Source organism: Carettochelys insculpta, chromosome 4 (genome assembly GCF_033958435.1).
Source record: "Carettochelys insculpta isolate YL-2023 chromosome 4, ASM3395843v1, whole genome shotgun sequence".
Classification (NCBI taxonomy): domain Eukaryota; kingdom Metazoa; phylum Chordata; order Testudines; family Carettochelyidae; genus Carettochelys; species Carettochelys insculpta.
Window position 1 is genome coordinate 138,044,229 of NC_134140.1, and position 12,132 is coordinate 138,056,360.

The 12,132-nt window shown below is 47.6% G+C and overlaps 1 protein-coding gene across 1 annotated transcript in view; it reads left to right on the top strand.

The window, feature by feature from the left end:
- Window positions 1–3,104, top strand: part of NOA1 (nitric oxide associated 1) — a 46,819-nt gene extending 43,715 nt beyond the window's left edge. The window contains 2 exon segments of the mRNA XM_074993926.1: window positions 2,392–2,509; window positions 2,890–3,104. Of these exon segments, the coding sequence (XP_074850027.1) occupies window positions 2,392–2,509; window positions 2,890–3,104 (333 nt within the window).
- Window positions 3,105–12,132: the final 9,028 nt, after the last annotated feature.

Sequence of the window (12,132 nt, forward strand, 5' to 3'; positions counted from 1 at the left end):
CTAACAGCAGAGTGGGCTGCTCCATTGGGGAACAAAGAGCAAATCGTTGGATTGTTGGTGTTCTGCCCTGCACTAAGAGCACTGTGGCAGGCAGATGGCTGCTGCAGGGGGAGGGAGACAGGCTGTTGTGCTTCTCTGACATTCCTCAGCACAGAGAGCTCACAGAACTACTCCTGGTGCCACTCCCAGCAGCTGTGAAGGTAGTGGGAAAATGCAGAGTGGGAGGGGAGAATCCCAAGATGAAATCAGCTCTGCCCTCTCATAGCACTGCACTCATAGAATCATAGAACACTAGAGCTGGAAGGGACCTAGAGAGGTCATTGAATCCAGTCCCCTGCCCTTACAACAGGACCAGGTACCATCTAACCATCCCTGATGGATGTCTGTCTAACCTGTTCTTAAATAGCTCCAGTGCTGGAGATTCCACGACCTCCCTAAGCAAGTTTAATCACCCCGTCAGTTAGGAAGTGTTTCCTAATGTGCAGCCTAAACCGCCTTTGCTGCAGTTTAAGCCCATTTCTGCTTGTCCTATCCTCAGACGCCAAGGAAAACAATTTTTTTCCCTCAGACGCTGCCGGTATGGTGTCCTGGCATCTGTTCTGCTCCTTGCTGTGTTAACTTTTGGCTGTGTGTTTTTGCCTTTTCCGAATGACAGTGCTGGCTCTGATCAGTTAGCCTACATGGCAGACTTCTGAGGGCCCCTACTAACCACAAATCAAGCAAAGTACCAAGGAACTGGAACCAGATTTATTGTCGTTGACACATGGGCTTTAGTACCCTGGGTGTCCCCATTTAGACACTAGCAATTTTACGCTAGTATTGCATGTGTCTTGACAATGGATGCAACTCTGTTGATGGCAAGGGGGCTCTGTCGTCTCCTAGGTCACTTGACAGAGCCCCTGTTACTCACATTTCTATACACAGGTGTAAACGTTACGTATCTGTGATGTATCCTGGGTACAACCCCTGATTATAATATGTTACAATATATTGACATCCGTTAATGTAACTAGATCCTACTCATTACTTTGTAGATAGTGGAACCATTGAAACAACACTATCCATCATGTTGTCGTAACGATTCTGTACTGAACCTGGGTCAGAATGTACCTGATGCTAAGCTGTTCTCTGTGGGGAGGTTGCTGGTACCAAGCAAAATGTCCTGTTATCTTCCTAGAATGTTTGTGTATCAGTAAACGCTTAGCACTTTGGAGTAAAGTTCTGATCAGCCCTGTCTCTGCCAAATTCCTGTGAGCCACTCTTGCTCACGGTTTTTGCTTTAACCCTGTGTTTTTCAGGCTTGAGGTGCTTTAGGTAGGCATTGACCTTTGCTTAGGCTGTTAGCCTTACACCAAGCCTGATTGTCAGGCCCTCTCATTACTACACCTCCTTGTAGCACTCTTTTAGGTACTTGAAAACCGCTATCATCTCCCCTCTCAGTCTTCTCTTTTCTAAACTAAACAAGCCCAGTTTTTTCAGTCTTCCCTCAGAGCTCATGTTCTCTAGACCTTTAATCATTCTTGTTGCTCTTTTCTGGACCTGCTCCAATTTCTCTGCATCCCTCTTGAAATGTGGTGCCCAAAACTGGACACAACACTCCAATAAGGCCTAATCAAATCAGCACAGAGTTGAGCAGAAGAAAGACTTCTCATGTCTTGCTCACAGCATTCCTGTTAATGCATCTTGGAATTATGTCTGATTTTTTTGCAACAGTGTCACACTGTTGACTCGTTTTTAGCTTGTGGTCCACTATGATCCCTAGATCCCTTTCTGTAGTACTCCTTCCTAGACAGTCGCTTCTCATTCTGTATCTGTGAAGCTGATTATTCTTTCGTAAGTGGAGTACTTTGCATTTATCTTTATTAAACTTCATTCTGTTCACCTCAGACCATTTCTCCAGTCTGTCCAGATCATTTTGAATTATGACCGTGTCCACCAAAGCAGTTGCAGCCTCTTCCCAGCTTAGTCTCATCTGCAAATTTATTAAGTGTGTTAAACATACCCACAGAGCATTACTCTCACTGCTGATAGTGGTGCCCCCAGTGTGGATATGATCTGTCAATAGAGGGAGCAAGTGTGTATACCCTCTGATGATTTTGTTTTTTCAATTTTGGGTATTGACATAAATTTTGTTGATAAACCTTGATAGTGTAGACATACTCTTAGTGAAATCTCTATCACCGTAACAGTTGTTTCTGTACAAATTGTCACTTCACTGTATAAATGCCATTTTTCATTGAAAAGTTACGTCAAAGCAGTATTTGGGTCAGTTGGTATTGAAAGAGTTAGGTTGCTGCATTTCACTTTGTAACTTGCTCTATAACTTAAGAGAACTTTAAAGTTGCCTTTCTTGTTAGCAATTGATCCCTTTCTCCTATATGGTATTGCTAGGTTCCCATAGGAGGTGAAGAACGAATGAAAGAGTTCCCACCGCTTACTTCTCAGGAGATGATGCTGGAAGGAATTGGCATCCTTGAGGCAGTGGCCGACATAAAGCTGTCCTCTGCTGGTAATTGTGCATTTCCTCCTTCCGCAGGCAGGATATCCACTCCTGCTATGCACCCTTCTTCTTTCACGGGTGTCTCATATGATTTCCAAAGGTCTTGTGGCCAGAAAAGGTGACGCAGTGCTGACCAACGTGTCGGTGGCCTTGTATGTGATTATGAACAACTTATTTCTATGTTGAGAGTAGAGTCTCCAGTGCTTGGCACCCAAAGCTTCTGTTTGTAGTCTGAATGAGAGCTGTTGGGCGCAGAAGCTGTGTGACAAGCCAACCCTTTGCCTTACTTAAAAGTGTCCCTTTGCTCTTTTTTTTTTAATTTGATACTGTTCATTCTCATTTTGTTTGAAAGATGTAACTGACTACATTCTGTTCTGATATCTGCTCAGGTTGGGTTGCGGTAACTGCTCACTTGGAGGACAAAATACAACTGCGAGCCTATACTCCTGAAGGGACAACACTGATGATTCGTAAACCTCCTCTGTTGCCACATATTGTTGCCATCAAAGGGAGCCGCATTAAAGGAAGCGTGGCCTATAGAGCTAAAAAGCCACCTCCCCTAGTGGAGAACTTAAAAGTCAAACGGAACAAATAAAGTATCTAAAATTGAAGATGCAGCGAAGCTAGGAAATCCTGGGATGTGTGTTGCTTACAGTTACAAAAACAAATAGTCAGTGAACTCTGTAGAAAACATATGTTCTGATTGTAAGATTGGCATTGTAAAACATGTTTGAAAGACCTTGCAACTGCAGGTTTTAAGTTGGTATCAGCCTTCTGTGTAGTGCAGATCATGGGCTCATAGGATTTGATGTCTACACTTCCCATTAATAGAAAACTTGTCTCATTCAGACCCTTTACAGTTCTGCATTTGATGGACAGATTTGGTGTCTTTTCACACTACTACTGGTTCTGCTAATGTGGTTGGAGCAAGACAGCCAGCAGGATGGGAAGCTAAATAGTAGCAGCGTGAAAGGCTTTAAGTGAAGCTGTCAAAACATGTAAATCTTTCTGGTTGCTACAGATATTTGGACAGGAGACTCATGGCTTGTTTTTGGCTTTCCACGTGAAATTAGTTTCAGAAAGAAGCCACTAGAGACCATCCTAGGAGATCTCTTTGCAGTAAAGTAGAACTTTAAAGATAAGCAGACAGGAATCAGGGCAACACTACACGTAGCTGCAGAGAGGAAATCAGACTGCAGAACAACATCCCTGTGCTTACTTACCCTAAATGTCCAGTCAGTCTCTCTTCATCATGACAATGCTCTAAGGAGGCATACAATATAAAGACTGCTCTCACCGGTCAAATACAACATTTTGTAACAAGGTGACTGATCGACACATTTGATGTTTACAGTCCATTAAGTATGTTGGAGGACAAGGAAATTCCCTCATACTTGAAGAGCAGACTGGGAGGAGAGCACTCCCACGATAAAAGGGGGCACAGGCACATTGAAGGGGAGGGTAATCCTTGTTTTGCCCTTTTCAACATAGGTTTCCAAAAGGTCAGTAGTCTGTAACAACATGTTGATGCGATAGCTATGTGTGCTGAGACAGCCATGCTGTAGGGAGGGTCTCCAGGCTTCAGAAAGAAAACCCCAAGCAGCTTATGAGTGCGTACAGGGCCAGGTGCCAGCAGCAGTGTCAGGGAACCTAGGTTCTTATTGCTATCTCACCTTGAACATCAGCCATAAGGAATGTACAGTAAAACCCCTTTAATAAAGGCAAACCAATGAGGCTGTTGCTGTTGTATTTCACGGGTGGATACTATACTTTGTGATTATGAACATTTTGATTGCTGAGCTTACATGAAGACTTTTGAAATTGTGTGTGTAATAACCTGGTTTCCAAGATCTTTACCATTGGGTTGTGGTTAAAAAAAAAAAAGTGACCGATATTATCCACTCTTGAATGGATAGGGTGTTTTGTAAGGTATCTCTCCTGGTAAACACATGACCACGCTGGTCTGGAAAACAAGCGCCACAGTAAAATGATGTTTCAGAACCAACTCCACCTATGTCTTGAGTACAGATATTAGACAGATTAGCACCACTCATCTGTAGAAAATGGGTATTAGTTCACTTACCAATTATGATTTATTCCAAGTCAAAATGGACTGCATAAAATGGGCTGTCATCACAAATAAGCAGTTACACAAACACACAGTATTTTGTGCTTTCAGTGTAAAGAGCATGTGAATCAAAGCTTTGACAAGGCACTTCAGCCGCCAATAAGTTAAAAAATAAGACCTCTCAGAATGAACACCCTCTATACTGGTTAGATCTCAGCAGGAATAGTCATGATAAAGCAGGAATGGAAACAGCCCATGGCTCAGTCACCTAGCTGAACAGAAGCCAAAAAATACTTGGCTGCATTCTGCTGCAAAAGCTGGTTTAATAAACATAACACATCTGAAAAAGACTGAACAATGGGAAAGTGTAAGTGAAGAAAGCCTGCTCCATGCAGCCAGAAATGGAGCACATGTGTGAGAAGAAACCATGGGTGGTTTGCCCATGTAGACTTACACGTTCTTGGTATGGAGCATGAGGATGTGTAGGGTGCATGGCTGAACCGGGCACTGCTACCAAACATTTTGGATCAAAGGCAGAGGTGGGCGTACATGCACCTGAAGTGGAGAACCCCATCTAGGCACAGCGAGAAGAATTCTAGCTACTGTCCGAGGTGAGTGACCTCTCCTTTTATAACATTCTGCAAAGGTCAGAAATCTGCAAAAGATACAAACTAAAAGATACAGTGGAATGACCATTCTTCTTTGAGTGGTCCCCGTGGGTGCTCCACATTAGGTGACGGGCTTGCCCCAGCGCCGCAGATCGGAAATTTCCAGCCGTATCTCATCAGGTCGTGCAAGCACCGATGCGCATCGGTCCTTCGCACACTTTCAGTCACGTGCGCAATCCGGTCCACACCAGTTCCTCTCAACTGCCAATGGCTGCAGACGGAATCCACTCCAGCTCCAACGCCTGAGACAGATTAATTCGTTTTAATATAATTACTAGTTTTTTTCTCTCGTTTTCTAAGGCTGTTAAAGTTGTTTTCTTGTATATAGTTCAAAAAAAAAGAGGGAAGAAAGGGGAGGAAACAAAGAATAAGAAAAGGAGGCGGCCGCCTCATGCGGTTCGCTATCTTAGAGACTGTAAACGTTATCCACTTTGTAGCTGCTAATAGCTGTTAACTGCCTTACTTAACATTGAAAGGAGTTAAGCACCCTGGAAGAAATGTCTTCGCCAAGGTTTAAGAAATGTGAGTCTATGCCTGCCTCCGATGGCCATAGTAAATGCATTCGCTGTCTGGGAGAGGCCCATGTTCCCCAGAAATGTCCTCACTGCTCTAAACTAATGGCCAGAGCAGGAAAGGACAGGGAAATGAGATTAAAGATGATCCTGTTCAACAAGGCCCTCCAGCCTGAGCCGTCGGAGAAGCCCCAGAAGGAAGGGCTCTCAGTGCTGCATAAGAGGAAGGCTACCTCCTTAACCTCCTCTACGCATAAGAAAAAGAGGCTTTCCCCAGCTCGATCCTTGCCGGTGGTACCTGTGGGCAGGACGAGTGAGGCAGAAGGCTGTGTACCACTGGCTGCTAAAAGCAGCGGAAAGGCCACACAACAGGGAGCAGCGCTTGGGGCCCTGACCAGTAAACAGTCGGCACCGAGAACTCTGCAGGCGCTGACATGGCAGGCACTGGATGCCATGGCACCGAGTCTTGCGGCACTGACAGCGCCGGAACCAGAGTCCCCAGCACAGGACACGACGGTGCCAGAGGAAGCTACTGTCATGGAACTGTGTGCAGCGGCACCGACAGCCACGCTGAGGTCCCCATCACCGGAGATGATGGCACCCACCTTTCAAATGCACTGGCTGGGCAAAGCAAGATCCAAGACCCGGCACCGTAGTTCATCCTCTGACATTCTTGGAATGTCACTGCCTCCTAGCTCTCCTCCTGAGATGGGTATACCACAACGGGCAGGAACACCAACAGCTTTCCATCTCCATTTCTTCAACCACCATCTCCCTGGCTCAGACATCCTTCACCGGTCTCCACAATGGAACTGCATGAGTACTTCTACAGAGCATCCCCGCCGATTTCAACATCATCAAGGTGATCACGCTCCTCACGGCACTATACATACAGACATCGGTCTTGGTGTAGATCTCCATCAGCGGGACCCTGCCCCTGCTGTTACAGCCACTCATATCACGGCGAACATTATCGGCACTGGGGCTCAAGATCGAGGGGCAAATCCCCGCCTCAACCTTCAGTGCATGCCTACATCCCTACTCCCCCTTCACAAAGTACACAGGCCTCTCCAGCGGGGACGTGTCCAGAGTTGTTGGACCTCCCCCTGGAACCCTCAAGGGAACGAGCACACGAGGGGCGGAGGAGCCAGAGGAGGTTTATCACAGTGATGCCTCTTCGTCCTCCCCAGATGAGGCGGTTGTCCCCGGGGATATCTCTCCCCCCGACAACCTCAAACAATTCCAAGAGCTTTTCAAGAGGGTGGCACACACTCAGCACGTACAAACTGCAGAAGTGCAGGAGAAACATCACAAACTCCTTAAAAATCTAAGACCCCCAGCATCATCTAAAATAGCCATCCGATTAACAAAGCCATTATGGAAGCAGCCATGAATATATGGCAGACCCCTGCCTCAACCCCACCTATAAACAAAAAGGCAGATAAGAAGTACTTTGTACCATCCAAGGGTATGGAATTCCTGTTTAACCACCCCCAACCAAATTCCCTAGTAGTTGAATCTTCGCAGCACAGATCTAAGGCACCACAATACAAGTCTGTGGGGTCTGACAAAGACACAAGGAACCTGGACGTATTTGGAAGGAAGGTTTACTCCTCCTCCATGTTATTGTTGAGAATGGCTAACTATGGTGCCCACCTGTCAAATCATAACTTCGACAACTATACTAGACTTACCTCTCTTATGGACTTCCTCCCAGATGATAAGAAACCAGTTTTGAAGGCAATAGTCCAGGAGGGCTATGCAGCTTCACAAACAGGCGTTCAGATCACCCTAGACATAACAGATACAGCGGCACGCTCCACAGCCACAGCAGGGGTTATGCATAGAGAATTGTGGCTCCAGACATCGGGCATCCCCAGGGACCTGCAAACGAAAATTGTAGATCTCCCATTTGATAAGGAAACACTGTTTGCTGACTCAACTGATTTGGTCTTACATTCCAGTAAGGATTCTAGGGCCACACTTAGAACACTGGGGACGTACACCACCCCTCCAACCCCCCCCCCCCTCCCCACCCCATGCAGGAAAAAGAAATTTTACCCGCAGCAAAGGCATTATGCCTACCAACCCCAGGGCTCGCAATATCAGCAGGGTTACGATCAAGGGTGTCACTACCAACAACAACAGCATAGAGCATCCAGGTGGCATCCCCAACAAAGGCGTACACCATCGGGGCAAGCCCCAAGACAGCAAGTTTGATGGTCATGTGGAGGACTGCAATACCAAGACCATCCCTCACTGCCAATCACAGCATATGTTCCACCACCGACTCAAACCGTTTTATCCTCAATGGCAAAGCATCACGACAGACAAATGGGTGCTGGAAATTATAGCCAAGGGATACACCATCCCTTTCCGATCCCTGCTGCCACCAAAACCCCCTACCCAGTCCCTCCCCAGGGACCCCTCTCACGAGACAAGGTTGAAGCAAGAGGTAGACCACCTCACATTCATGGGGTGTTGGAGAGAGTCCCGGAAGAATTCCAAGAGAAAGGCTTCTAGTCCTGATACTTTCTAACAGAGAAGAAAACAGGAGGCTGGAGGCCAATCCTGAACTTTCGGGCTCTCAATCGGTACTTGCACAAACAACACTTCAAGATGACTATAATTGCCTCCATAGTCATGGCACTGGACAATGGAGATTGGTTCGCAGTCCTCGACTTACAAGATGTGTATTTACGTATAACAATCCACGCAGGTGCTTTCTTCGCTTCAAAGTGGGCATGGAGCGCTTCCAATACAGAGTTCTCCCCTTTGGTCTTTCTTCAGCGCCCAGGGTTTTTACCAAGACGCTTGCAGTAGTATCAGCTTACCTACACCGCGAGGGCGTGTTCATTTTTCCATATCTGGACGACTGCCTCCTGAAAGGGGTCTCAAGGGCAGATGTCCTGCACATGATCGACATCGCTACAAGGACCTTCCTATCACTGGGCCTAGTCATCAATTTCCAAAAATCGACAACGGAGCCCACACAAAACATAGAGTTCGTAGGGTCACGCATAGACTCTACTGCGTCGAGTGTTTCTGCCCTATGGCCGTTTTCGCATCATCAGATCCCTGGTGCAGGTGATAACATACAGCCCCACAGTGCCAATCCTAACCTACCTACAGCTTCTGGGGCACATGGCAGCCACCACGTTTGTGGTGCAGGATGCCAGGCTACGTATGCGAGGCCTACAGCACTGGCTGACGAGTGTTTACAGGCCAATGATTCACACCATCCACAAAATGGTATCGCCCACAACGGTGGTGCGAAAGTCGCTGGCATGGTGGGCAGACCCCAAGAACTTACTACTAGGGGTGCCATTCCACCAACTGCAAATTGTGGTTTTTCTCACAACGTACGCATCCCACATAGAATGGGGAGCACACATCCACAACAAAGTGACACGGGGGGTCCCCTGCAGAGACGGCACTGCATATAAATGTATTGGAACTCAGAGCACTGTTCAACGCATGCAGGCACTTCTGAAAATACCTGCAGGGCAAAGTAGTCAGAGTCAATACTGACAGCACCTCCACAATGTTCTATATCAATCATCAGGGCGGGGCTGGATCTTGTGTGCTATGCACAGAGGCGGTCCAATTGTGGAATTGGTGCATTGCGAACAACGTAACACTCAAAGCTTCATATTTGCCAGGTGTCCACAACGTGAAAGCGGACCACTTAAGCAGACGCTTTGCTCTCACACACGAGTGGCAAATCCACTCAGACCTGCTCCGTGAAGTATTTCACAGATGGGTGTTTCCCCAGATCGACTTGTTTGCCACCTACACCAACAAGAAATGTCCGCAATATTGTTCCAGAGGGGGCATTGGGCAAGGTTCTTTGGGGAGCACCTTCATGCTTTCATGAGAAGGTCCCCTGTTGTATGCTTTTCCACCCACAAAGCTCATTCCCAAGGTCCTAGAGAAAGCCAAAAAGGAGAAGGCGCACATAATTCTTGTAGCCCCAACATGGGATCGACAGCAATGGCTTCCCTTGCTCCTACACGTCATGCTGCCTGCTACTGCCCCTCCTGATAGTGCCAGACCTTCTCACGCAGAGTCGGGACCATAGTGCACCCCCATCCTCGAATGCTCCGCCTACAAGCATGGCTAATCCATGGCTCAATGCCTTAGAGAGAACATGCTCAGAAGGAATAAAAGAAGTTCTGGAGTGCAGTCGGCAGGCCTCCACCAGGAAGACTTACATTCATAAATGGAAATGTTTTACATCGTGGTGTTCGTCCAAGCAATTGGCTCCTCTGGACATTTCCATTCCCACAATCCTAGAGTACTTACTGGAGCTGCAACAGGGTGGACTCTCTTTATCGTCATTAAAGGTCCACCTTGCAGCTTTATCAGCGTTCCGACATATAGAGGAGGGGCCAACCATATTCGCCCATCCCATTGCCACACGGTTCCTAAAGGGTCTGGCAAACCTATACCCCCTGTGGAAACCATTATCGCCTTAATGGAGCTTGGACTTGGTCCTAGACGCGCTGTCTAGACCCCCCTTTGAACCACTGGCCACAGTACCCTTCTGGCTACTTGCCATAAAAAACAACTTTTCTTCTTGCGATTACATCAGCCCGCAGGGTGAGGGAACTAGCAGCAATAATGGCAACGCCACCCTATACAATCTTTTCAAAGGAGGCGGTGATTTTACAATTACACCTGGCCTTCATCGTTGAGATTGCCTCAGAGTTCCACATTAACGAACCAGTAGTTCTACCTTCATTTTATCTGAAACCGCATACCTCTAGTAAAGAAGCGTGGCTGCATTTACTCGATGTGAGGAGAACGTTGGCTTTTTACATAGACAGAACTAAGCCCTTCTGAAAAACGGACAGACTCCTGGTGTCTGTTGCACCCAGATCAAAAGGGGAAGGCCTATCCTCACAAAGAACTTCAAACAACATTGTATCCTGCATAAAACTGTGCTACCAGCTCCATAAGACCCCTCTGCTAGCTCCGCCCAGGGCTCACTCCACTAGAGCGATGGCGACGTTGACGGTCTTCTTCAAAGGAGTTGCATTAAAAGACAGCTGCAGAGTGGCGACATGTCATCCTACGACACCTTCACCAAATACTATGCAATGCGTCGGGTGTTGGATGAGGATATGCGTCTCTTGGCAACAGTCCTTTCAAGGGCAAGCTGCTCATAAAATCTGGTACCCACCTCCATTTTTGGGGCCACTGCTGGGTAGTCACCTAATGTGGAGCACCCACGGGGACCACTCGAAGATGAAAGAGACGTTACTTACTTGTGTAGTAATGATGGTTCTTCGAGATGTGTCCCCATGGGTGCTCCACTACCCACCCATTCCTCCCCACTTCGGAGTTCTGCTTTGTGTCTTTCAGGAGCATCCGGGGCAGTTGAACAAGGAACTGGCGTGGACCGGATCGCACACGTGACCGAAAGCACGCGAAGGACTGACGCGCATTGGCACATGTGCGACCCGATGAGATACAGTTGGAAATTTCCGATCTGCGGTGCCGGGGGAGCCCGTCACCTAATGTGGAGCACCCACGGGGACACATCTCGAAGAACCATCATTACTACACAAGTGAGTAACTTCTCTTCTTCCTCGAGTGTCCCCGTGGGTGCTCCACGATAGGTATCGGGCTCGCCCTGGCGCCGCAGATCGGATCTTTCCAGCAGTTTCTGCCGGACCGCGCATGCTCCGGCTTGCGCCGCTCCCCTGCACGCTCCTGGCCACGTGTGCGATCCGGTCCCCGCCAGTTCCTTCTTAACCGCCATCGGCTGCAGACAGAATCTGCTCAGGCTGCGGCCAGAGTCAGCGTATTTAGAGTTTTTCAGAGTTTTTAGAGTTCTCTTTCTGAGTTCTTAGTTAAATTGTTTGTTTCTTTATTGCAAAAAAAAATTATATATATATATATATATATATATATATATATATATGTAGAAAGTCGTAGAAACGAGAGGAGGAGTGGAGGCATGCCGGGGAAGTGAAGGCCAGTAGGCCTCCTGCTGCAGCAGGCTGGAGTCCGTGAGAGGGGAACAGGCACAGAGAAGGTGCTAAGTACCCTATTAACAGCTCAAAGACTCACCGCAATGTCCTCTTCAGGATTCAAGAAGTGTCAGTCCTGCCGCGAAGCTATGCCGGCCTCTGATGGGCACAGTCAATGTATCAGATGCCTGGGGGAATCACACGTCACCCAGAAATGCTCCTTCTGTGCAAAGCTCACGGCCAGAGCCAGAAAGGATAGAGAAATGCGGCTGAAAATGCTGCTGTTTGATAAGGCCCTCCAGCCAGACGTGCCGGAGAGGCCTCAACCGGAGGGACCCACAGGGCTCCATAAAAGGAAGGCGGTGTCCCTCACCCCCTCGGTGCAGAAACAGAGGAAGCTCTCTCC